General features: G+C 39.9%; 1 protein-coding gene across 1 annotated transcript in view; it reads right to left on the reverse strand.

Annotated features, from left to right (window-relative positions):
• Nucleotides 1–383: 383 nt before the first annotated feature.
• The window catches only part of trappc11 (trafficking protein particle complex subunit 11), a 34,014-nt gene continuing 11,451 nt past the window's right edge, over nucleotides 384–22,946 (reverse strand). The window contains exons 9-30 of the mRNA XM_054792414.1: nucleotides 21,898–22,031; nucleotides 20,741–20,882; nucleotides 20,264–20,357; nucleotides 19,701–19,780; nucleotides 19,089–19,167; nucleotides 17,898–17,952; nucleotides 17,646–17,791; nucleotides 17,116–17,177; nucleotides 14,528–14,660; nucleotides 13,682–13,812; nucleotides 11,892–12,017; nucleotides 10,661–10,836; nucleotides 10,410–10,558; nucleotides 10,170–10,291; nucleotides 7,491–7,610; nucleotides 7,353–7,418; nucleotides 5,893–6,040; nucleotides 4,623–4,734; nucleotides 4,357–4,448; nucleotides 2,858–2,991; nucleotides 2,112–2,276; nucleotides 384–1,527 (exon numbers count right to left, since the gene is read on the reverse strand). Of these exons, the coding sequence (XP_054648389.1) occupies nucleotides 1,483–1,527; nucleotides 2,112–2,276; nucleotides 2,858–2,991; nucleotides 4,357–4,448; nucleotides 4,623–4,734; nucleotides 5,893–6,040; nucleotides 7,353–7,418; nucleotides 7,491–7,610; nucleotides 10,170–10,291; nucleotides 10,410–10,558; nucleotides 10,661–10,836; nucleotides 11,892–12,017; nucleotides 13,682–13,812; nucleotides 14,528–14,660; nucleotides 17,116–17,177; nucleotides 17,646–17,791; nucleotides 17,898–17,952; nucleotides 19,089–19,167; nucleotides 19,701–19,780; nucleotides 20,264–20,357; nucleotides 20,741–20,882; nucleotides 21,898–22,031 (2,511 nt within the window). The 3' untranslated portion in view covers nucleotides 384–1,482. The remainder of the gene's footprint in view (nucleotides 1,528–2,111; nucleotides 2,277–2,857; nucleotides 2,992–4,356; nucleotides 4,449–4,622; nucleotides 4,735–5,892; nucleotides 6,041–7,352; nucleotides 7,419–7,490; nucleotides 7,611–10,169; nucleotides 10,292–10,409; nucleotides 10,559–10,660; nucleotides 10,837–11,891; nucleotides 12,018–13,681; nucleotides 13,813–14,527; nucleotides 14,661–17,115; nucleotides 17,178–17,645; nucleotides 17,792–17,897; nucleotides 17,953–19,088; nucleotides 19,168–19,700; nucleotides 19,781–20,263; nucleotides 20,358–20,740; nucleotides 20,883–21,897; nucleotides 22,032–22,946) is intronic.

Genomic DNA, 22,946 nt, shown 5'->3' on the forward strand with positions numbered 1-22,946 from the left:
AGGAAATTAGGGCTATTATTTTAGTGTGAAAATAATATACTGTTGGAAAGCCCATAGTTTTTGCATGTTTATATTATGTTTTATTAGGTTTCCGGAAGCTTTTATTCCCACTTTGTTTGGTCGTCCTTGAACGCACCATGCGCATAGTGAAACGTGTGTACAAGTTTCTCCTATGCTGACACAAATACTTATATTTTTCACATTCATCTTTCACCTCGCCTTTACTCTCAAATGTGCACGCATAAAGGTGAGGTTTGACGACGTTATGTCTGTGTTGAGTGCTTGTGTTCGTATTTATTCAGTGTTAATTCATGCTAGCAAGCAGCCTGTCACCCACACATCAAATGATGTGATGATAACCTCTCTCAGACAACAAACTCCAGGCTCGTACCAGTGGTGAGTCTGTATTCATTTTGTGCTTTTAATATGATTTTGGAGGTTACTTATTGTGGTCAGTGCAGTCAGACAGAATGAAACGTGCAGCACTTTTATTGTGAAGGCTGGAAGTATGTTATTGGTCGTCGCGCTCTTGACGGCTGTAACTTGTGATGGGAAGACGAGGGTGTCTCCCGTCCCGGGTTCCTCCTTGTAGAACCCTCACAGCACCAGTGGCCATCTTCATAAGACACCCAGTTACATCGTGCTTATCTTTGTTTTATACACAACACACAATAAATGAATAGCATTACATTACAGGGGGTTCTTGTAAACTCCAATGCTAGCAGTCCAAAGACAATTTCCTGCAGAAGAAGATTGTGTAGTGGAGGATGATGGGAAAAGAGTGCCAACAATGCACCCGAGTACACTTAAGTAGAATGACACCAAAGCAACACGTTTACATCACTTTAATTCAACAATTTCTCCTTGTATTAGCTTCTACTCGTGTTTAAGTACACTTAAGCATTTACCACTTCAATGTGTCCTCGTGAATTCTATTCGTTTGTCATACTTTCAACACATTTACACTTTCAAATCAGTTTGAAACTACTATGCCTCCCCCTTTCCATACATTCAAGAGTGAAGCTTTTATGCACACTTAGCTACATTGTGGCCAATGACAGCTCCAATATTACAACATTTATTCAGCACGATGCCATATGATTCTTTACTGTTCTAACTTCAATTCATAATACAAACCAATCTTAATGTTTGGTTTTGTAAAAACAATGGAAAATGAAAATATAAATAATGTAATGTTAGAACCTGTTGGCCCATTGGTGGGCAAAATGTAGCTAATTGTGTGTAAAAACCTTTTAAAAAGGTGGGGAAAATACAGTATGTCATGTAAAAGAAGAGACAATTGAACCATCAAAATGATGAATTATTTAGTAGCAATACAGTTCCATTCCTCATCAGGTCTAATTCTCTCATGCCAGGAAGCGAACAATGAAATATGAGTATATGCTGTCGCTGGGAGGAATCACACAAAGTCCAACCTACACAATATTGCAGTATTCTTTGTTACACCTCCAAGTGTTGGCGTCAAGCTGCAGCTATAGAGTCATTGTCCAACTCTTTACCCTGCGGCTGCAATTAAAGACAAAATAGTGCAATTATTTTAAAATGATATGGTGAATCATCACATTCAAACAGTATACCAGTATTCTGTATAACCATGGTGGCTTTTATTTGGGGCGTAGATGAGTAGCATGATTCAGCAATTCGCAATTTTTTTTCCAGGAAAAGAAATGTTTATTTTTATTATTTTCTTTTTTTTTAATGTCAATATAGAATAATACCAATTAATGTTGTATATTATTTATTTTCGCTGTTTTTTTTCCTAGCAGAAAAGTCATCTCATTCCATTCCAGTAAAGATTCATAAGATTTTATGTGTGGTTTAAACCTGGATTATGCATTCAGCATTTAGCTTGTTAGCTTCTATCACTAATGAATAATGCCAATTGAAGAGAGTGACTTTTATAGCATGTGTTGATCCCAAATCGGGGATGAACGTCAATGTCCACCGAGCAGCAGGGTTGGGGCGAGGGTTGGGGGATCAATTGGGATATTGTTAAAAAAAAAAATAGACACTTTTATGGGCGTATTAATTATTTGCGGTTTTTTTTGCCATTCACAAGGATCTACTGTATATGAGCTCTAATTGGTTACCTTGACAAAGACACGATGGGGCAAGAAGCGTCTGAGGTTGTACGCGCTGTTCGTCCAGCGGGAGACGCTGATGCTGAGTTGTGGTAGCGTCTGGTAGCCCGCAATCAGTGGATAATAATTGTACAGCATTTGCTGCTCCGAACCAGGAAGGATGCGAAGGTGCACCTGCACACAAAGGGAAAACATGTCAGCAATTCCAAAAGAGACATAGAGTTCCATTCAAAGTCAAAAGCATGCAAGGTTTTTTTTGGCATCCAACGCGGCTTTTAAACATATAAAAACTTGCTGTAAGAGCTGTTTAGGGACACGTTGGGATGTTTTTGCAAAGATTTGACTGGATTAAAGGTTGTGTTCGATAGAAATGGTAATCCATTTACTATTTCAAATGTTACAACGTCGTTACCGTTAGCAGCGTGAAGTGTGGTACGTTATTATGCACTGATGTCTAACAGCTGTTACCCGTTCATGGGCTTGCTCATAGACTTGTGACGTTGGCAAACGATTTGAGTTTTTTTCAAGGGCTCTATTAAGTGCACGATAAGAACCGTTTCGCATAATAAGAATATAAGATATAAGAACGAGCTGTTGATATACTGTACGCAACTGGGAATCCGTTCTGAACAAATGAAAAAGGTGTTTTGATAAAAACGGACTATTTTTTACCTTTAATGGACCCCAAAGGTTTAAAGAGAATTTGCGCTGGCGCGTTAATAACATGTAACCTTTGACAATTCTATTGATTCTACCTGTTTTAGTCCAGAGAACATGAAGGAATCGGATGGCTCCACAGCTATCTGCACTTCCTGTACCAGAGCTGTTCTGTTCTCAATGTGGAAGCAAACTGGAAGGGACTCTCGTACTCTTCCAAATGAGGGGATATCTACATGGAGAAGAAAAAAAACACACATGGCAGAAAAAGTTATCGGTTCAAAGTTCAAAAAACAAATGAAAAGGCTACCACATCATCCTAAAGTAGGCTGTGATATGCATCAAGTTGATCAGGGCTTCGTTCTATTACTCCACATTAAAGATGTGTCAATCATGAATGAATTGTTCAAAGTTTTGTTTTTTTTTCCTGGATTGGGACTCACAGGTATGCGTCTCCATTAACTCATTCACTGAGTCACCCCTATAACTAAATTAAAAAAAGGAAAGCAGGTAACAACAATTGTGCAACTGTTACTTTAAATGCATGTGTATTAATGCATTAGCGCTGTGGAAAAAGCAACGCATCGGTTCCTTGCTTCCTGCCCACGCTGCATCACGGGTACCGAACGAAGAATCGAGTCTCACTGACTCACTGGTTACTGACGTTGAGCAAAGAATTCGGTTTCAGTCAATCATTTTACCTCCACAGTGTTCATCGTTAACTTTGGCAGGTGTTTATCGAGGAAAAGGCTTCTTGAGACGTCATCTGTACTTCTGTGAAGAAGGTGTCGGACGTTTCACTCCTCATCCGAAGAGCTTCGTCACCGAACTAATAAGTGCTGGTAGCTTAGGCCTTAAATACAGTAAGAGTGGGCGGAATTGGTGTGCCAACACCCTCCTCCTATTGGTTCCTTACACTAAGCCTGGGCGGAGTAGTGGTATAATCCTATCCTGCTATTAACACCTCCGATAAAAGGGAAGTGTCGCTCCCTGAGTTGGGTATGAACGATTTTGATACTGGCTCGTTAGCATCTATTGTTCTGGCTCGGCCCTGGCTTCACCTCATTTGCAAGACTAAGAGCTGTGGGTTTTGGTCTCAGTAACCTGCTGAACACAGGGTCCAAATTAAACCTCAAGCCTAAATCTAAGCTACCAGCACTTATTAGTTCGCTGACGAAGCTCTTCGGATGAGGAGTGAAACGTCCGACACCTTCTTCACAGAAGTACAGATGACGTCTCAAGAAGCCTTTTCCTCGATGGACAACTCCTGTACGACTGAGAGCCTACACAGACGCTTTGGCAGGTGTTATTCAATGCAGACCAAGTCTTTCCAGTGGGAGGGGAGTTTCTGCGCATGTGCTCTGTGACGAGTGAATCGAGTACCACACGATTCATTTCAGTGTGTGAGTCATAATGACTTGAGTCAGTAAAAGGAACGGAGTTTACCGTCACTACTCCACATGGTTTACAGTGTCTTGTTGTCTATTATCGAGCGTACATTGTGCAGAGGCTGAAATGATCGTGCAAATCAGATCATTCCTGTACGTCTGGCAACGTTGGACCCCAGTTTTAGACGGGAACAGGTAAGTATACTGACCAGCGTGGATGTGAAGTGGGACAGACTCCAGAAGCACATGCGGCAGAGAGACTGTTGTTTCTATGAGAGGACTGTCTGGACTGGCGGACTGTCTTTAAAAGAGAATCAAAAAGAACACAATTCTTTATATTCAGTCACCAACAAGGCACAGATTACATCATCTTATTTTAAGTGTATTCATTTTTTGAGTGGAATCCTTAAAAAAAAAATAATAATTTGAATACAGTGTGTGTGTGTGTGTGTGTGTGTGTGTGTGGGTGTTGTACCTCCTCCATAATACTAAGTACTGTCCAGTTGGCACAGTGTTGTTGCCATCGGTCAGTGGTGGACAGCGAAGACTGAAGCATTCACTCGCACACTCATCTTTCTGCAAAATGACTGAAGACAAGCAAATCTGCTCAACTAACGCCACCATTATTATTAAAACACAAACACATTCTTAAAAGTGAAACTATTGAAAATGCAGACTTTTTATTCATTTGTTGCAACCAGTCAAGTCTCACATTCTTGATTAGAAAGACTACAAGTCGCTAGCATCAGTCTAAAAATGTGTCATGAAGACTGAAAAAAACAAATGTAAGTTGCAATGGACTATAAATGGCATTTATTTAGAAATAGGGGTGTAACGATTGATTTTAATAACGATTCGATTCGTATCACAATTCATGTTTGCCGATACGACTCAAGGACGATATTGGTTCATTTAGAACAGGGGTGTCAAACTCGTGCCATGGAGGGCCGAGACACTGCAGGTTTTCTTTCCAGCCAGTCACTAAAGCAGGTGATTTTAATGATCAACACCTTCAGTTTGAGGGAAGGAGCTCATCAATTAAATTACCTGCTAAAGAAACTGGTTGGAGAGAAAACCTGCAGCGTCTTGGCCCTCCAGGGCACGAGTTTGACACGTGGATCATATTGTTCTAAATCACAACGACTCAGTAACTTTAAATCGATTCAGTAACCTTTTAGCCAAAAATTCAACTAGTGTCACTGTAAGATAAATACCTGGATACTGGACAGTGCAGGTGAACTTCCCTATATTCCTGTTGTTTTTGTAAGGGAATCAGGTATAAATTATTAATAATGTTAATATACTTTAGAATAAATTATCAATGAGTACAAAAAAATGATAAAATGCAATATCAGGATGAACAGAGGGTGGTATAGCTTACCATGACTAATTATTGACTTGAAATAGTGCAATCCAAACCTGCACTTTGCATCCAAAGGTGAGGGACATTATGCAAGCAAGTGAATGTGGTATGGTATCTTCAATTAGGTGTTGAAACTTTCTCACCTGTACGGGCGGCTGTCAACGGTAATATTCAGTTGTTGGTTTATGTCGGTCAGTATGAATTAACATCATTAATGTCAAATTGCGACTTATAGTCTGGAAATTACAGTAGTTGGAGATTCCATACCGAGCCGGGGCAAATTACAGCCCGCAGCCCAGTATTTTATATTTTTATATTTTAACCTTCAAAATAAAACTGTCACGTGTTTGCTGTGGTGGTGGGATAAAATAAAAGATCCTACCTTCCTGTAGTTGGTGGGGTGTGTTGGTAGTCATGGTGAAGTTCTGCAGTGATGAAGAAGCCAGCAGGAGTGGCCAGGGGGACAATGACTGGATCTCTGTTAACATCAGGAAGGGGACATCCACTGCTACCTGCTCCAGGGGCTCAAACTGAAGAGAACAGTGTCTTTCAAACGAAGCTATTTATTCATCCCTGGACAAGAGGAGCTTGCCAGCTTATCATTAAAAACGTGGCTGCTCAATACCAAACCAATACATGATAACTTCCAGACGTGGAGATACTTCATTGATCTTCAAGTAACACGGGAATGGACCACACCTGAACACTTAACCTCCAGTGTCAACATTTTCGTCAGCCTCTAAAATGGAGGTACGGTCTTCTTGTTTATTGCGGTTAATGCATTACATAACCAACCATGGTAAGTGAATTTCCGCAAAGTAGGGTTCCTTATTTAGAAATGGAATATTTTTGTAGTTACAAAACCTATTTTCGACCTCCTAAATATGGTTATTATTACATTACAGACATTATTAGAGCCCTCTAGACATGAAATAACACCCCTACAATCACCTTTACACTCGTATTACCCTATATTGTAGACAAAATAACAGAAAATAAGAAATATAATACATAAATAAGACATAACATAGACTTCATGTTAGCATTGAGAGAGTTCCTTGTTCTTTTTTTTTTTTTTTTTTTTTTTTACTTCCGCTTCTTTACAGTTCTTCCTGCATTGGCTAGTGTCTCATCAATGTAACATTACTGACACCTAGTGACCAGTGTGGAATACTACCTTTTATCACATCTTTCTGAATGCCTTATATTTGTATTTTACTTCAGTTAGACATTTTTATGCTTGCGAATGCTTAATCTAGGGCAAAAATCATAATGGTTGCTTAGATTTTTTAAAAAAAGGGCGTATTCAACCACAAAGCAGCGATTATTTATTAATATATTTTGAAAAACCATGATAGAGTGAAGCCACAAAATCTGAATCACGGAATGGTGAAGGATTACTATATTTTACTTGAAAAAACAAAAAAAAAACAAAAGCCGTCAGTCAGACATCAGTTGTATACTACACATTTTTACGTAATTTTTGACTAGCTGTGTGCGACCCACCCAGAATGGATTCCCACTTTTGGGCCGAACCCACCAGTTGAGAATCACTACTCTATCCTGTACCACTATTTCCTTATTTGCTTGCTACTAGCTTCCATGCTAAGACCTTGATACTATTTTTTTTAAAAATGTTTGTCTTTTTCTACTCTTCATTGCAAGCAGGTTTTGTTTGTTTTTCCTCCAGCCTGCCTTGTTCCTCCATTCCTCGTAAGTGTTGTTTCCCCATACGTACATCTTAAGATCAGTCAGTGTTCATTCAATCCAAGGAGTGGACAACGACACAATCTGACAGTGATGACATCATCTTTCTGTATGTGTAAAGCCACAGCAACATACCTTGGTGGACATGAAGTTGGCAGAAACCTCAAATGGGACAACGGTCTCGATGGTAACAGTTTCATCCTGGAAGACAACAATGTAAAATCAGCATTTGACGAGACAAGAAACCATTTAAGGAAAGAGTTGTGCGGTCACCTTCTGACACTTGCAGACAATCTGTCGCCCATCCACAGTCACATCGACGTTGTAAGCTACGTGGAACAGGAACAGCCTTGGTCCAGTTGTTGAACACGTCACGTAGACACACCTCTCCAGCTAGACAGAAAGGTTGGCTTCAAATCTGATAGATTGAGTGTTTGTTTGTTTTTTTCCAACAATATGATCATGTCAAATCAATCGTATTCGTCCAACGCCGGTTATGACGGAAGTTATCGCAAGACACGACGCAGGGAGTAACATGTGTAGAAACGGGTGTCGAGACTACTAAAGTGGCTCAACACGTATTATTGTACTTCCGCGCAAAAATGGTGCGATCCCGGCAGGTGTATTGTACACAAAATGAGAAAGTAATTCTCATGGAGCATTATGAGGAGTTCAGAAAGATTATCAATGTCAAAAGCAACACTGTCGCCGCCAACAGAGGGAGGACAAAAACTGTCTTTTTTTCCATTTTTGAATGATGTCTATATTGTTTTCATATTCCACTGATCTCCATTATAGAATGCATGTTGTTTTTTTATTGACAGCGTAGACTATAAATGTTCAGGTATTTTTTTTTACTGTGTCGAGATGACCACGCATCTCTACGGTCTTTGTTTAATCACAATAAAAACCTTTTTGACAGTGAAAATAGATTTTTGGGCTTATAATGCCCTATGGGTAAAACACTGATCTGTTTATTCATGGACACATCAATGTGAAATAATTAATTTTACTCATTATCTGTGACAAATAAGTAGTAGGTTGACTGATGAGTTGCATCAGTGGGCTCATGAGACATGCTGTACCTCATGATGACCACAAAGTGGCAGTGTTTATGTTTTGTGGACAGTTTTTCCCCTTGTGACACATTTTTTCTTTTTGGTGGAATACACAAGTGTTTTGTTCCATGTGATTGATGCTTCAGAGTGCTTATTCCTCCAGCAATTATTGGAATATAAGAAGACCAATGGCCTGAGTACTCACGCAAGGACGGCTGCGACATACAATAGTGAGCAAATGTAGCGTATATATTCCGTTGACTGAAACTCTACATTGCTTATAGATAATTTCATCAGGGAATGCTAGCGGAGCAGCGCGATCTTGAAAAAGCCACTCCCGTCGTAGTGCTGCCCAAATTATTCTTGCGCCCAGGTCCACCGGGTTATCAATAAATGGTGACGTCATCTGCGAATGAGTTTCACAGTGAAACAGCGGCACTTTCATAGCCGATTTTAAGAAAGTCTGGACATAACCTGTCCAGACAGGTTATGAGTTAAGCCCAAGTTACCATGGTGATACAGCCGCTTTACAAAAGAGCCACCTTCGTAGTACAGGCAAGCCCGGCTTTAGACTCAGCAGACCTCAGTAACCCACTAAACCTGCTTTGCAGTACACCCCTCAGAACCCACTGAACTGACCAAAGACACGTACGGATGTGAACAGCTGGTGATAAGAGAGGATGGGGAACACTCAGCAGTGACGATGAAGTCATTTGGAATGGAGTTCTACTATCATCATTGCTGTACTGGTGGTGGTAAAACTCCAAATGGTAGAAGTATTTACAATTCAGTCATAATGGATTTGAAATGAAACAATCACGATGGAAACTTGGAGCTTTAAAGAGGTCACACTATTTTTTGCCATAATGAAATATGCTCTATTTCAGTGGGTCATAAGTATTTGGGCATTTGACATCATTGTAAATATCACTTTTAATACTCTTATTAAGTCATTGACTGGAAGAGTATAATTTATTTTAAAATGTCACGCACTGCATGGCAGTCGTGCTTTTATTGTTGTATTTCTTGTTTTTGCAGGCAGCGTTGTCTCGTGACCGAGGGTGGAGCAGCGAGGCAGGTGGATGCAATCAGCAGTTAATATCGCTCATAAGCCCTGCGTCCGCACCGGGAAGATACCAGATTAACTATTATGTGGCGGCATGACTCAGGTGGTGGGGTGGTCATCTCCCAACCTAAAGGTTGCACTTTCGGACCTCTGTATGTATCCTTGGGCAAGATACTGAACCCCCAGTTGCTCCTGATGATGCGTCATCAGGTAAATTAGGTAAATGTGGTAACAGCGTCAAAGTACATTTACATAGATTATTCCTCATGGTACCAGTCCAGGGTGTACCCAGCCTCTCGCCCGAAGTCAGCTGGGATAGGCTCCAACATACCCGCGACCCTAGTGAGGATAAGCGGCATAGAAGATGGACATTCCTCATGGTTTCCCATGTTGTTAAAAGGGGTGGGTTTTCTCCGGGTACTCCAGTTTCCTCCCACATTCCAAAAACATGCATGCTAGGTTAATTGGTGACTCTAAATTGTCCATAGGTATGAATGTGAGTGTGAATGGTTGTTTGTCTGTATGTGCCCTGCCATTGGTCCAGGGTGTACCACCCCTCTCACAACAAGTCAGTTTGGATAGGCTCCAGCATAACCGCAACCCTACTGAGGATAAGCGGCTTAGAAGATGGATGGATGGTTTCCCATGTTGACCTGAGTTGTCTATTCTGTCCACTACTTCCTGTTTCCTTGCTACTAGCTTCCACGCTTCGTCGCGTTCCTTGTTTTTTTTTTATATGTTCTATCATTTTGCACTTTGTTGTGGGTAGGTTTTGGAGTTCACTGAAAATGTTAGAAAGAAAACCTGTCCAAATGAAAGTATATTTACCTTTTCACCTGGTTTCAGATTCCCCAGAAGTATGTCAGGGATCAGAGGAAGCGCCGTGTCATCACAAAGCTTGGAGTTATCGAGTGTCACGCGTGTAGTCTGGCTTAAATTAGCATCTTGGCCTAAAATAACAGTGAAAAGAAATACACAGAATTGTGGCTGCTCGCTGAGGGATCAATGACTTATTCCATGCCAGTTGGCTAAGCTGACTGTCATGTGATGTTAGTTGTGTTCGTGTACCGGGTTTGAGTCCTGCAGTCAGGTTCACATCCTTGGCTACAGCCTCCTCCAGTGATTGGACGGTGAAGTGAATGCAGTACATTTCATTGCTGAGAGCAGGAGGCTGATGACCAAGCTCCACAGAGATCTTTGGGACTCTTGAGATGATCCTACACATCACATGATACCAACTTTAATGGCAATAGGGAGACCACACGCCAGTGCAACCAAACTTGGCATTTTGTGGAGGATGCAATTAAAACAAGCCTCACATGGTACTTTGCAGGACGTTCAAGCAGTCCCAATCGATGTCGTCGTCCGCATCACACCTCCTTGATGTCCTGCTCGTCTGCAGGACCTCGTGGGTTACAGCCGCATCTCCGCCTCCCCCCCTCCATCTCAAAAAGACGCAGCGACCACTGCCAAGCATGACCTCAATACCTGCCACCTAACAGATGGAAACATTTAATCTGACATAATTTGCTTTTAATTTTAAAACAAATTATTAGTTATTAGTATCAAAATTTCAGTTTATTCTCGTTACATTATGCCTTTTGCTCTATTTGCCCTTTTTCTTAATTGTATTTCTACACCAGCTAAAACAAGCCACTTCCGAGAAAAATTATGTAAACCAGGGATGTCCAAAGGGAGGCCCGGGGGTCTTTTTTGGGCCACCGCTCTGTCTAGTAAAATAAACCAAAAAAACCCAAACAAAAATGGAAAAAACAAAGCAAAAAGGTGTTTATGTAAATTAGACAATGATGTCATCTAGACCACAACCCACCACCATCAATAGATTGGATCCCCGTGGGAAACACTCGTAGTTCAAGTAGCACAAAGCTGTATAGAATACATTTCAAGTCTTAAAGGGATAGTTTGGATTTTTTTGACATGAAGTTGTATGACATCCCCATCAGCACTGTAGTCCAACAACAGCAACTTAACCCCCACTTGGTCTCCTAAGTCCAGTTCTGGTCAGATTTCTGTGATGAAGAACGTAGTTCCGCTTAGTTGCTGGGGACAATTAAGTAAAGAGTTTGGCTGCTAAAAACAATACGCCTTCAAAAGATTAAAACATTTACACATACACGTAAACACACAGGTGACAGTGCGCAGGAATAAGGCGGGAGACAACTATGTAACGCCAAGCGTTTTGTGAGGTGTGATGTTTTTTTTAGAAGGCATTTTTGTGATGCAAATGTGTTAATCTTTTGAAAGCATGTTGTTTTGAGAAGAACTGGAATTAGGAGACCAAGTGGGGGGTAAGTCGCTGTTATCGGACTACACTGCTGATGGGGATGTCATACAACTTCATGTTAAAAAATCCCAACTATCCCTTTACGGCTTCATCTGAGTTAACAGGCTGGAAGTGCAGCACTGAACTGAACTTGCTGTTTGTTTCCAACCGAGCTGGTAATGAAGTTTATAATAGTAAATTCAAGTAGTATAGTGTGGCATAAAGACACTGACACTGCATCAAAACCACACAAAAATTCAACTCACCTCAATTTTTTTGCCGATATCTTTGGTTTTTGCCACAAAGCTGAAATTGTAGCATCTGGTTTTACCGGGCAAAAGGGCTTTGCATTCCTGACTTGATGTCTCCACAACACACCATTGATTGTACTCCTACAACCAAACAAGGCAAAAAAAAACAATTCTTTGACACACTGCAGGTGGTAGAAAATCAGCCTCGAGCTGTTTATAAACTGTTCCATTTAAATATTGGGGAAAAAAATACATGTCACACATAGTACACATACTGTATACTATGTCATATACAAGAATACAAGTGTGTACTGAAACACTGATTATGTCTAATCCTATTTGGAATTGTTCTGAGTATTTATTTTGTGCGAGGCGGCACCTGTTATAATGTACTTGCAAGAGTGTCCATAAGAGTAGCATTAATTAAATTAGTGGTGTCCCGATCCAATATTGATATCAGTCAGATATCAGCAAAAAAAAAATATATATATATATCAGATTTTATCGGCCTACATCTAAAATTAGGGGTGTACCGATATGATATTAATATTGGATATCGTTTCGATATCAGGAAAAAAAATTTAAAAAGACTGTTGGAGATGGGTGTCAAGATATTATTTTAAAATTACTTACATGAAAATTGCAATGACAAAATATAGGACTGGACAAACAGCCTTTTTTGATTTAACTGAGTCACAAACTAATGCTGGTAAATTTTGAAATGTTTTCTAACTTTGCATGCATGACCCACGCATGATGCTTTTAACTGTTGAACTTTTTTCCCCGCAAATTGAAACAAAAAAGTAAAAATTATATAAGTTAAAATAATGATGGCAGTTGCAGCTGCTGCTACTGATCATTTATGTGTCGTTAAAAGGGGTGTCATGAGACACCCAACTCACGAGACGAGGCGATACATGGATTGGTCCGCGAGTACAATGAAAAAAAAAAAATGACTGGACAAACACACTTCATTTAACTCGTGCTCAAAAGTTAGCACCCTCTAAACAGCCGCGTAAACATTGCAAACGGCCCATATACAGTAAATAGAAGATGTTTGAGGAGTTTGAGTTGAAAAAGATCTGCAATTGGGGGTGATGGTGGGCCCTGCAGTTGAGAACCACTGCTGTAAATGGTTGAAAATACAAAGAATATAAAATAATTACATAATAAAGTCTACAAAATGTAAAGAAAGGATGGCGGTGGAGGAGTATTTGTGAAGTGTAATGCTTGTGACGAATGTTCCCTTTAAACTGCACGCGTGTGCAGTCGCACACTGCTCTCGCGTTCTCAGAGCACAGCAAATCCATGCAGCGCGCAAAATACATTCCAACCTAAACTAAAAATGAAAACATAATTTATCCTGTACCATTTTGCAATGCAACTCAGTGAGTGACAGGTGACAACAATCGGTACCAACACAACACAGTGACAAACAGTGTCCAGCCAATGATGAGATTCTGTTGGTATGCATTTACTTACACAGCCAGTCAATTCATTAACAGCGCGTTACGTAGCACATGCCGTTGTTTTGCAGGTTAGCGTATAGCTAATACTGGGATCTTTGAGATGTTAAAGCTTCATGCAAGATGCACATAAAAAAAATCTTATCTAAAAATAGCCTCTAAGATAAAGTAGGTCATTCTCTTTTTGAAATAAATATAGAAATATAGAAATATATAAATAATATGGCGCTCGCAGAGGTCCAAAGAATGCTCAGGTCGTTTACGTGTATGCTCAGATACTTGAAAAATGAGGGGAGACATTCCTTGTGATAATATTGCAGTTATTGTTTTGTGCAGTACCTGATTGCTGAGGCTGACGGACAGTTTGGTGAAGGACACAGGATGCGGACAGTCAGCTTTCAGGAATACCTGCAGTCGGATGGCTTCGTCCACATGGAAACTGGGAGACTGGAACTTGGCTTTACATTGAACTAGGACCAAAGAAAAGGACGCAGGGAGGTTACAAACGTCTATAAATGACTGTATTCAAATGGTGTCACACCCACAATGTATTCAATTTATTTACTCTATTTTACGGACTATAAGTTTCTCCAGAGTATAAGTGGCATCAGTCAACAAATGAGTCACGAAGAGGAAAAAACAACATATAAGTCGCATTGGACTATAAGTGCCTTGTATTTAGAAATGTCTTTCACAAAATTCATTTAATCTGGAAAGGCAAGTTATTCAACTACACAATAGCACACACAACAACAGGATGAATAGGCGTCCACTATGTCTACGTAACACATTAACAGTTATTCAGCTGCACAATAGCATCAAGACATACCTGGGAGGCGGAATAGGCTAAATTAACATTTAAAGTGAGCGAGTCCAACAAGCAAGTTATTAGTAAGCAAGTTCACCAAGCTCCCGATCTCATTCTACATCACTCAATTCATTTAATTCTTATGTCGCTTCTGAACACCTATACAGTATATGTACATACTGTATATATTGATACATATCTTGATATACAGTATACTGTAAGTCGCAGGACTAGCCAAACTAAACTAAAAAAGTGCCACTTATAGTCCGGAAAATGTGGTAAATTGTCTTTTGTCAAAAAGGCCAAATAGCAGACTTTTGTCACCCACTTACAAATATATTGAGTAAAGTGCAATGGGTGCACTGTGTGTTACTCACTGAAGGGTATGTAGTCCTGCATATCAATAATGAATTCATTGGCGCCACCTAAAGCCATGCTGTCATTCCATAGTGACCGTGCCGCAGCAGCAGAAGACTGATCACACTGAGGCTCCGCATCAGGCATCTTGTTCTAATGGAAACAACAGATGGCAAAGATGGTTGGTAGTGTCCACTATTTACAGTATACAGTCTTTTACAATATCATTTACAACACATGTGCCATAAAAGTTGTGTCACATTTCAATTTGTGGTTTCTTGCAATACAGAAAAAAAAAAAAAAAAAAATGACACCCACGTCCAGTTTAACAACGTAACGCAAGGGTGTCCAAAGTGCGGTCCGCGTGCCATTTGCGAGTCGCGGCTGTTTTTTTTTGTTGTTGTTGTTGTTTTTTTTTTTTATTGGCCTGCGGCACATTCTAAACATATAATTTGACAAGAAACAAAAAAACAAAAACAAAAACAGTAATTTTACAAAAATAAAGTGAAAATATTAAGAGAAAAAAGTTAGAATCTAATGAGAAAAAGTTGTATTTTTACAAGAACAAGGTAATATCATGAGCAAATATTATTTTAGTAGCAAAAAGTAGCAAAAAGTAAAAATATTAAAGAAAAATACAGTCAAACCTGTCTTAGCGGCCACCTGTATATAACGGGCATCTGCCTATAGCGGCCACTAAAAATCCCCCCCCGCCCCCCCCCCACCCCCTCCCCCCCGCGGAAAATTTACGTGTTATAGACCCTGTGTATAGCAGTCACCTGTCTAATGCGGCCAGCGGCCACCCATTTTGTCTCCCTTGGTCAATATCTGACCGCATATAGCGGCCAAAATACCGACTCAAGCAGAAGCTTCATGCACGAAAAAGTTTTGTTTTTTAATCAATGAAGCCGTCGTGTGTAGACTTTTATTACTGAGTCCTAGCTCAGTCACAATCATTCACAAGATCCACACAAACTGTCAGTTGTTCCACATAAAAAAAAGCCGTCTTCTTTGGCGCTTGTTGCAGACAGTGACACCGTTTATTTCCTGGTGTGAGACAATGTGCGCTGGTCAATACTGTAACGCCCCTTGTTGTGGGGAAGGAGATACTCACGTCGCCGATGCACGTTAATCGCTTTATTAACAGAGGAGAACACTGCAGGACTTTACTTCCACACACTTCCCAACTCTCTCGACACTCAGAGCTAGCACTGAGCCTAGCTCTCCTGCTCGTGACGTCGCACCGTCACTTCCTGATGAACTAAAGCTGTAATGACACTCTGCCGTATATACAGTAGCACAGCTTTGTTCTGTGGGTGGTGTAGAATAACAAGCCTAGTTGTTCTTTACAACTTTTATCTGCAGTCCCACAGCGCCCTCTACTGGTCAACATGTAACAGTATAATTATATGTATCTGCAAACACAACAAGCTTCTCATCACAGACATGGTAATATGTGCGCGCACAAATTCAAAATGGCCGCCAACCTGTCTATAACGGCCACCTGCCTATAGCGGCCACTTTTGCCGTTTCCCTTTAGTGGCCACTATTGACAGGTTTGACTGTAGTTGTTTTTTTATTGTAATGCCTTTTTTTAAAACGTTATAATGTTTGGAAAATTAGGTTATGGAAAAAGTTATGTTATGGGAATAAAGTCAAAATATTATGGGAATAAGAGAATGTATATGAATAAAGTTGAAATAGCTGGAAATTAAAAAAAAAAAAAACAAAAAAAAACATAAACAGCAGAAATAATAAAAACAGCTGCAATTTTTACCGGAATAAACATGCAACATGAGGAAAAATGATGCAATTCCAATAGCACAGAAGTTAAATAAAGAAAATGATGTAATTTTTAAAAAGTCAGAATATTATGAAAAACAAACAAAACAAAATAAAGTTGTCCTTTTTGGAAAATTAAGTTGGGGGAAAAAAGTTATAATATGGGAATAAAAGCAAAACATTATGAGAATAAAGTCATAATAATACAAATTTACAAAGATGATTTAAGAAGAAAGTTTAAATATTTGGAAAATTAAAAAAAAAAATAAAACAAAAAAAAAAAAGAGCAAAACTGGGAACGCAAAGGCCAAAGATCATACTAATAATATGCTTTATCACCTACATCACAAATCTGAGATGCAGGTTTTTTTTATATTAATAAACTTCTTAGCATATCTACATATGTTTACAAAATATCAAAGTGGCCACTGGATTCTTTCATTTTTCAATATGTGGCCCGGCAATACTTGGATATTGTCAATAAAAATCAAGTGAAATTTATTTCTGAAGTATGTGCAGCGAAACCCTCTTCTTCTCTCTACGCCCCTTGGACTAACTGACTTGGCGGTTGCTGTGTGTGCTGTTGTGTAGTTTAATAACTTGCCTTTCCAGATTAAATGTCTGTTCTTGGTCTTGAATTTCACATTCCTAGATAATGCAACCTATGGTCCAGTGCAATTTATATATATTAGTTTCCTCTCCATGATGCATTTTATTGACTGATGCCACTTACACTCTGAAGTGACTTGCAGTCCAGAAAATATGGTACTTGGTTTTATTGGTATTTTTTAGCAATACATTTGAGGTAGATATGGGGCTGACACACCTTGAGAACTTTTATGAGGTTCTGCTCGATCCTCGACTTTTGCTCCTTGGTCAGCGTTGAAGCTGAAATACAAAACAAATAAAACACCGGCATCAGCAGTGGAAAAGGGAAGGAAACATTGCCACCATGTGGAGAAGTGATGCGGCGAAACATGTCCTGTCTATTGAAAGTCATTGAAGACTCTTCTTCATGTTATACATCTTTTTCATGGTTTTCTTGTTAATAACCAAAATCACTTAAGTTCTTACATCAATAGCTGTGGCACTGTCCGGAAAAAACAACAACAAAAAAAACAACTTATGAGCAATTTTTTTTGTCAGAATATTTGTCCAAACAAATGTGCCTTTAGCTGTACCAGTTATTAAGTAAACAAAAAACTGAACAAACAAGGGTGGTAATCATTTATTCCTCTTCATGACGCATTTTGTGACTGATTTGACTTATAGTCCGGAAAATAGCACAAAGTAAATATAGTGTAGTATAGTGTGCTACGGTACAGTAAATATAGTCCGAATAATAACACCACTTACCTCTGCCCAGAAGTTCCATACAATATATGATGTAGTCCTTGACGCTGGCCATCAGATAGGCACAATGCAGAGCTGTGGTTAATATGGCTGACTGGATTCCACACCAATGTTCTGTACGATAGTCACACATCACATAGTCCAACAGCCTGAGAACAAAGCACACGCTCACTGACAAGACAATCACTTAAAGCATTACAATAAAAGTATGATGAAATGTGATGCTTACGTGTAAGTGAAAAACTACTGACTTACTTGAGGGCTTTGGCATAATCTTGAGCATGATAGTATTCCTCTCCCATCTGCACCACTGGCAAAACATGCAAAACAGTTAACATGAATACGATATAATTTAACAAAAAAAAAACAAAAACAAACTTACAATGACCAACAAAATCTAACATCCAATAACAGCGATAGCATTGCTTAGAAAATTATGTTTGTCATTGATTATACTCCCTTCAATCCCAGGACATTACACTCTGCTGTATATTTATAACACTACCAAGAAATAGAATGTGTTCAAAACAGGTGGTCCTTATTTAAAAGTGCTATTCCTCCTTGGCTACAAATGACACTTTTTGTCCAACCAAAAAATAAAAACACCACCACCGACTAGAATGTGTTTGCAAAAGTGCTTCCGAGTGCTTTTGTACAAGTCTATATATCCTTCACAATTACTGCTTCAGTCAGTAAACCCATCTTTTTTTCTACTGAATATATTCAGCGAATCTTAGAACAATAATATGGGTTTTCATGCCAGGGCATCTTGCACTTCATCTGTCTGTCAATCACTGCCAGTCAAACAACATACCTGTTGTGGCCGATTTTTTTTGTATGTGTTATATTATCCTCATCACAGCACAATATCGGTGAATGTTACTACTGTGTTATTGATGGGAATATGTCACTTTCTTGGCTTCACTGTGCGTTCATGGCTGTGTTTTATTGAATCTGGTTGCCGGACAACATTCTCGACATGACACATCAGCCAAGATGGCGGCGGTTCAAAAAAAAAAAACACGCAGGGGGCGTCTGAAAATTATTCATTTCGCTCGTATTTTATACAAGTTTACTGGTGGATGACAACAGTATTACAAATTTTTTATTAAGTGAGTACTTTCATTTTGTTATTGTTTTTTTTTTTTTTGGTGGCATAAGCATTTCAAGTATGAAGGCAGCACGTGTTAGATTGATAAGAACAGGTGTGTGGATTGGGATTGATGGATAGATGAGGATGGATGTATCTTATATGGGTATCTTGGGATGATGGATGGTTTGATGGATTGGGATGGATGTGTAGATTGATTAGGGTAGGTGTGAGGATTGGGATGGAGGGGACACACACCAACACAAATCAACTAGAAGCCATATTTGTGTGTGTGCTCTATGGTGGTTGTATGTATAGTACTTACAAAAGAGGCACCATAGCAAAGTGCTACTTACTGAGATGACTTTTCATTCGTGGGCACTTGTATTTCTTAAACTGGGCCACTGCGTTGCTGAGAAGAGTGATGATCACCTCCTGTGCAGACAATCTTTGGAGTTATAAAACAGCATACGCTAAAACATACTATAAAAAAAAGTGAATGGATCGCTCACATTTCAGCAGCCAGTTTACTCTACCCTCTTTGGAGATAACGCTGTAAACCAAACTTCCATATAACTAAGAGAAGTCAGTGTACATCGAGGTACTGTCGGTGTTTATGGCATAACGCGCTATCAGGAAGACAATGCATGGTACGCTGCATGTTGTTATACCACATTAAAGTCACGATCACAGTAGATGTTGCCATTCATCTGTCCCTTCACTGAACTGTAGCTCCCCAGTGCAGGCAGCACTCATGCAGCCCCATTCCATGACACTCCCTCTACCGTGCAAAACACACTTAATCTTGGTGCTCACCACATATTTCAACAATAATGGCTGCGTGATGACACAAGCTGTACTACTCTAGAATATATTCAAGTTGACTTACTATAGTATTCTACAATTGTTGTTGAAATGTGAGGGGTGTAGTCACTTCAGGAATATACTGTATAGTTGTATGCACTTACTGAATGTGGTACATCTCTTTCTTTCATCTGTAACGCCAGAATTCCTCTCTTTTCTTTGTCTTGGTCAGGAGGATCAATACCTGCACAGGCAAGTACATGTCAAAACATTACTGAGGGATATTCTGTGAGGTTATGCTCACACTGAAGGTACAAATTTTGAAGGAATGGAAACCATGTCGACATCTTTGCATACATTGAGGGCACACAATACGCCAAATCTAGTTTGAGTGACGGCACGTGTATTCATAGTCTGATTTTTCAGTATGGAACCTTTGGGTCGGTACAGCGACCTAAAATTAAGGGACAGGAAGTGTTTATGGCGTCTACTCGGTAAACAAATATACTGTAGTGCAGTCCAGCCTTGGGCTAGCAATAGTGCCAAGGAGAGAAGCCAAAGCTCTTTCCATGGCTAAGGTTCCCCTGCTTCCTGGTGAAATACGTAAACGGATAAAGACACGTGGATAAGATGAAAGCAGTTTGCCGCCATTGTTCAGTAGAGATGGGGAAATATTAACATTACACTTCAACATAAACTAATACAGCACGATCCATGAGAGGCCTACTCTGATGTCCTTGTCTCCATGGTCTCTGTCCATAGTAGTCCAGTCCTCCACTCTGTATGTCCAGAGGGTCGGGAGAAGGATAAACTGCTCCAGCCTAAAACGATATTCAATATGTACATGTTTAGTAACACCTTTACCCGAGATTGGGACGTATTTGTTAGATAACTGAGTTCATAAAGCTATAATCTAGAAACCCCAATAGTATGAGGGTTAGGGTTTGGATTAGGGTTAGACATTAGGTGTATAATAAGAAAAACTAGAATATGCTTTGGAATTGTTTTTGTTTTAATTAATACCCTAACACAAATTCTTCCAGACCAATAATTGTTTTCCCTGGTAATAAAAATTTCTGGGGTTGTGGTAGAAAAGGAGTTTTCATTAAAAAAAAATTCCAGGGTATGATTAGGTTTGGCCTTCAGTGGAGAGGAAATCAGTTGCTCATTCATACTGTAGCTCATTCAGACATGATGAAACCACCTGACTAGGCTGCAATGCGAGTCGTTTCCTGTCCTGGCTGTAGCAGGCAGCCTGCTGGTAGTAGAAACCAGGATTCTGCGTCTGGATTGCCGCCAAGCCCAACTTTATAGCTTCATCAAACAGCTCACCAAAAGACTGGAACCTGAGAAGACACATTTTTCGACGCTTGTGTGAGCTACAAGGTGCTTATCACTGCTGTCCTTCCATAGAGAGGAAAAGGCAGTGTATTTTTTTTTTGACAGCAGCACAATATTTATGCTCTGCTGAATGAATGAATGAATGAAAGGTTGCACATACTTCATATGCAAATAGACCAAAAATGTTTTTCAGTTTATAGTTAAAAAAAAAAAAGAAAACAATGTGACTATGAAGTATTTCAAAACAACTTGAACATTGACATTTATTAAATGTAATTATTAAAAAGGATAGTTCTGATTTTTTTTACATGAAGTTGTATGACAGCCCCATCAGCAGTGTAGTATATCAACAGTGACTTACCACCCCTATTGGCCCCGTGAGTCCGGTTCTGGTTAAAGATCCGTGATGGGGAACGTACTTCCGCTTAGATGCTGGAGGGGGTAAGTCACTGTTGAGGCACTACACTGCTGATGGAGACGCCAAAAACCTCATGTAAAAAAATTTCAAACGATCTCTTTAAGGTGGCCAAGTGGGCAGCATGTCGGCCACACAGTCAGGAGATATGGACGATCTGGGTTTGAATCTCCGTTTGCATGTTCTCCCCGTGCATGCGTGGGTTTTCTCCGGGTATTCTGGTTTTCTCCCAGATGGCCAAAAACATGCACGTTAGGTTAACTGGCGACTCTACGTATGAATGTGATGGTTGTTTGTCTATATGTGCCCTGAAATTAGCTGGCAACCGGTGCAAGGTGTACCCCGCCTCTTGCCCAAAGTCAGTTGGGATCGGACCCAAGACCCTAATAGGGATTAAGCGGCACAGAAAATGGATTAATTTAATTATTAACTTAATAAAGAACACATCGCTGCATTACAAAAAAAAATCCCCTTCAGAATATAAGCACAAGATCCACCAGTTCAGAATCACTAAAGTAGCTGATTATATTTTAAGTGAATCTGTGTGTGTGTGTGTGTGTGTGTGTGTGTGTGAGTGTGAGTGTATGCGTGTGCTTGTGGCTTACTGTTTTGACATCCATGCGGCATGCTCAAAGGCGAGTTCGGCACAACCAATCTTCTTCTTAAAAAGGTCAATGTGCTTCCTGAACTGAGAAATAGCATCAAGAGGCGTATTGTGCTGGAAACAGAGACGGCAAACCTAAAGACAAAGAAAGGAGAAACATTTGTCACTCAGGGGGTAATGTGTTCATTCATATCTCCTGTGAGCCAAATGTTTCCATACTGACTCAATTCCAGTCACTGGACATTTTACAGATTTGTTCACAATATCAATGATTTCCTATTTTGTCGCCTCAGTATGGAAAATGTAACAGGAATTTCTGTTTATTTCATTATTGCAGTCCCCAAGTGACAAGGTAGGTCTTTTCTTAGCATGGATCCAGAAGGAAATTATTGCAGTAGCAGTACCGTATTTTCTGGACTCTAATTTTTTGTCATGGTTTGGCTGGTCCTGCGACTTATACTCCGAAGCGGCTTATATATGTTTTTTTTCCCCACACGGACAGTCGCGACAGGGCGCTGTAGGCTTGTGTGCCATTGAGTGTATTTGTCGTGTTGTTACACTTCAATGTCCCAAGATGGCACTAATGTGTTAGGCATCTGTGGAATATGTCTGTTGTATGGAAGAGCTGTCAGTTGTGTTGTCACCATGTTAGAAACAAGATGTTACAACCCGCTCTGAAATAAAGCCACCCAAACAAGAGATGTTTCTCTCTTTTTGGTTGATGTATGAAGATATCACAGCCAGTATCTGCTACGCCTATGCAGGCGATACGCGAATGATGTCACAGACCCACCATCGCGTCGGCGCCGTCACGTGACCAGACGTTACCTTTGATGACAAACCAACATAATATCTATTTCGACGGCCTCATCTCAGTCGACATTGTCCTGATATTTTGTTGTCTTATACTCCATAATGAAGTAATTCTATAAGAAATTCCACTTTTTGTATGGGGAAGAGGACTTGCACGCATCCGTTCTTTCTTCTATGGTTTTGAGTGTGACATGCTTTCGTCTGTGTGCCTGTTCACAGCGCAACATGTAGGTGCAG

Source organism: Dunckerocampus dactyliophorus, chromosome 11, assembly GCF_027744805.1.
Source record: "Dunckerocampus dactyliophorus isolate RoL2022-P2 chromosome 11, RoL_Ddac_1.1, whole genome shotgun sequence".
In the NCBI taxonomy this organism is placed as follows: Eukaryota; Metazoa; Chordata; class Actinopteri; order Syngnathiformes; family Syngnathidae; genus Dunckerocampus; species Dunckerocampus dactyliophorus.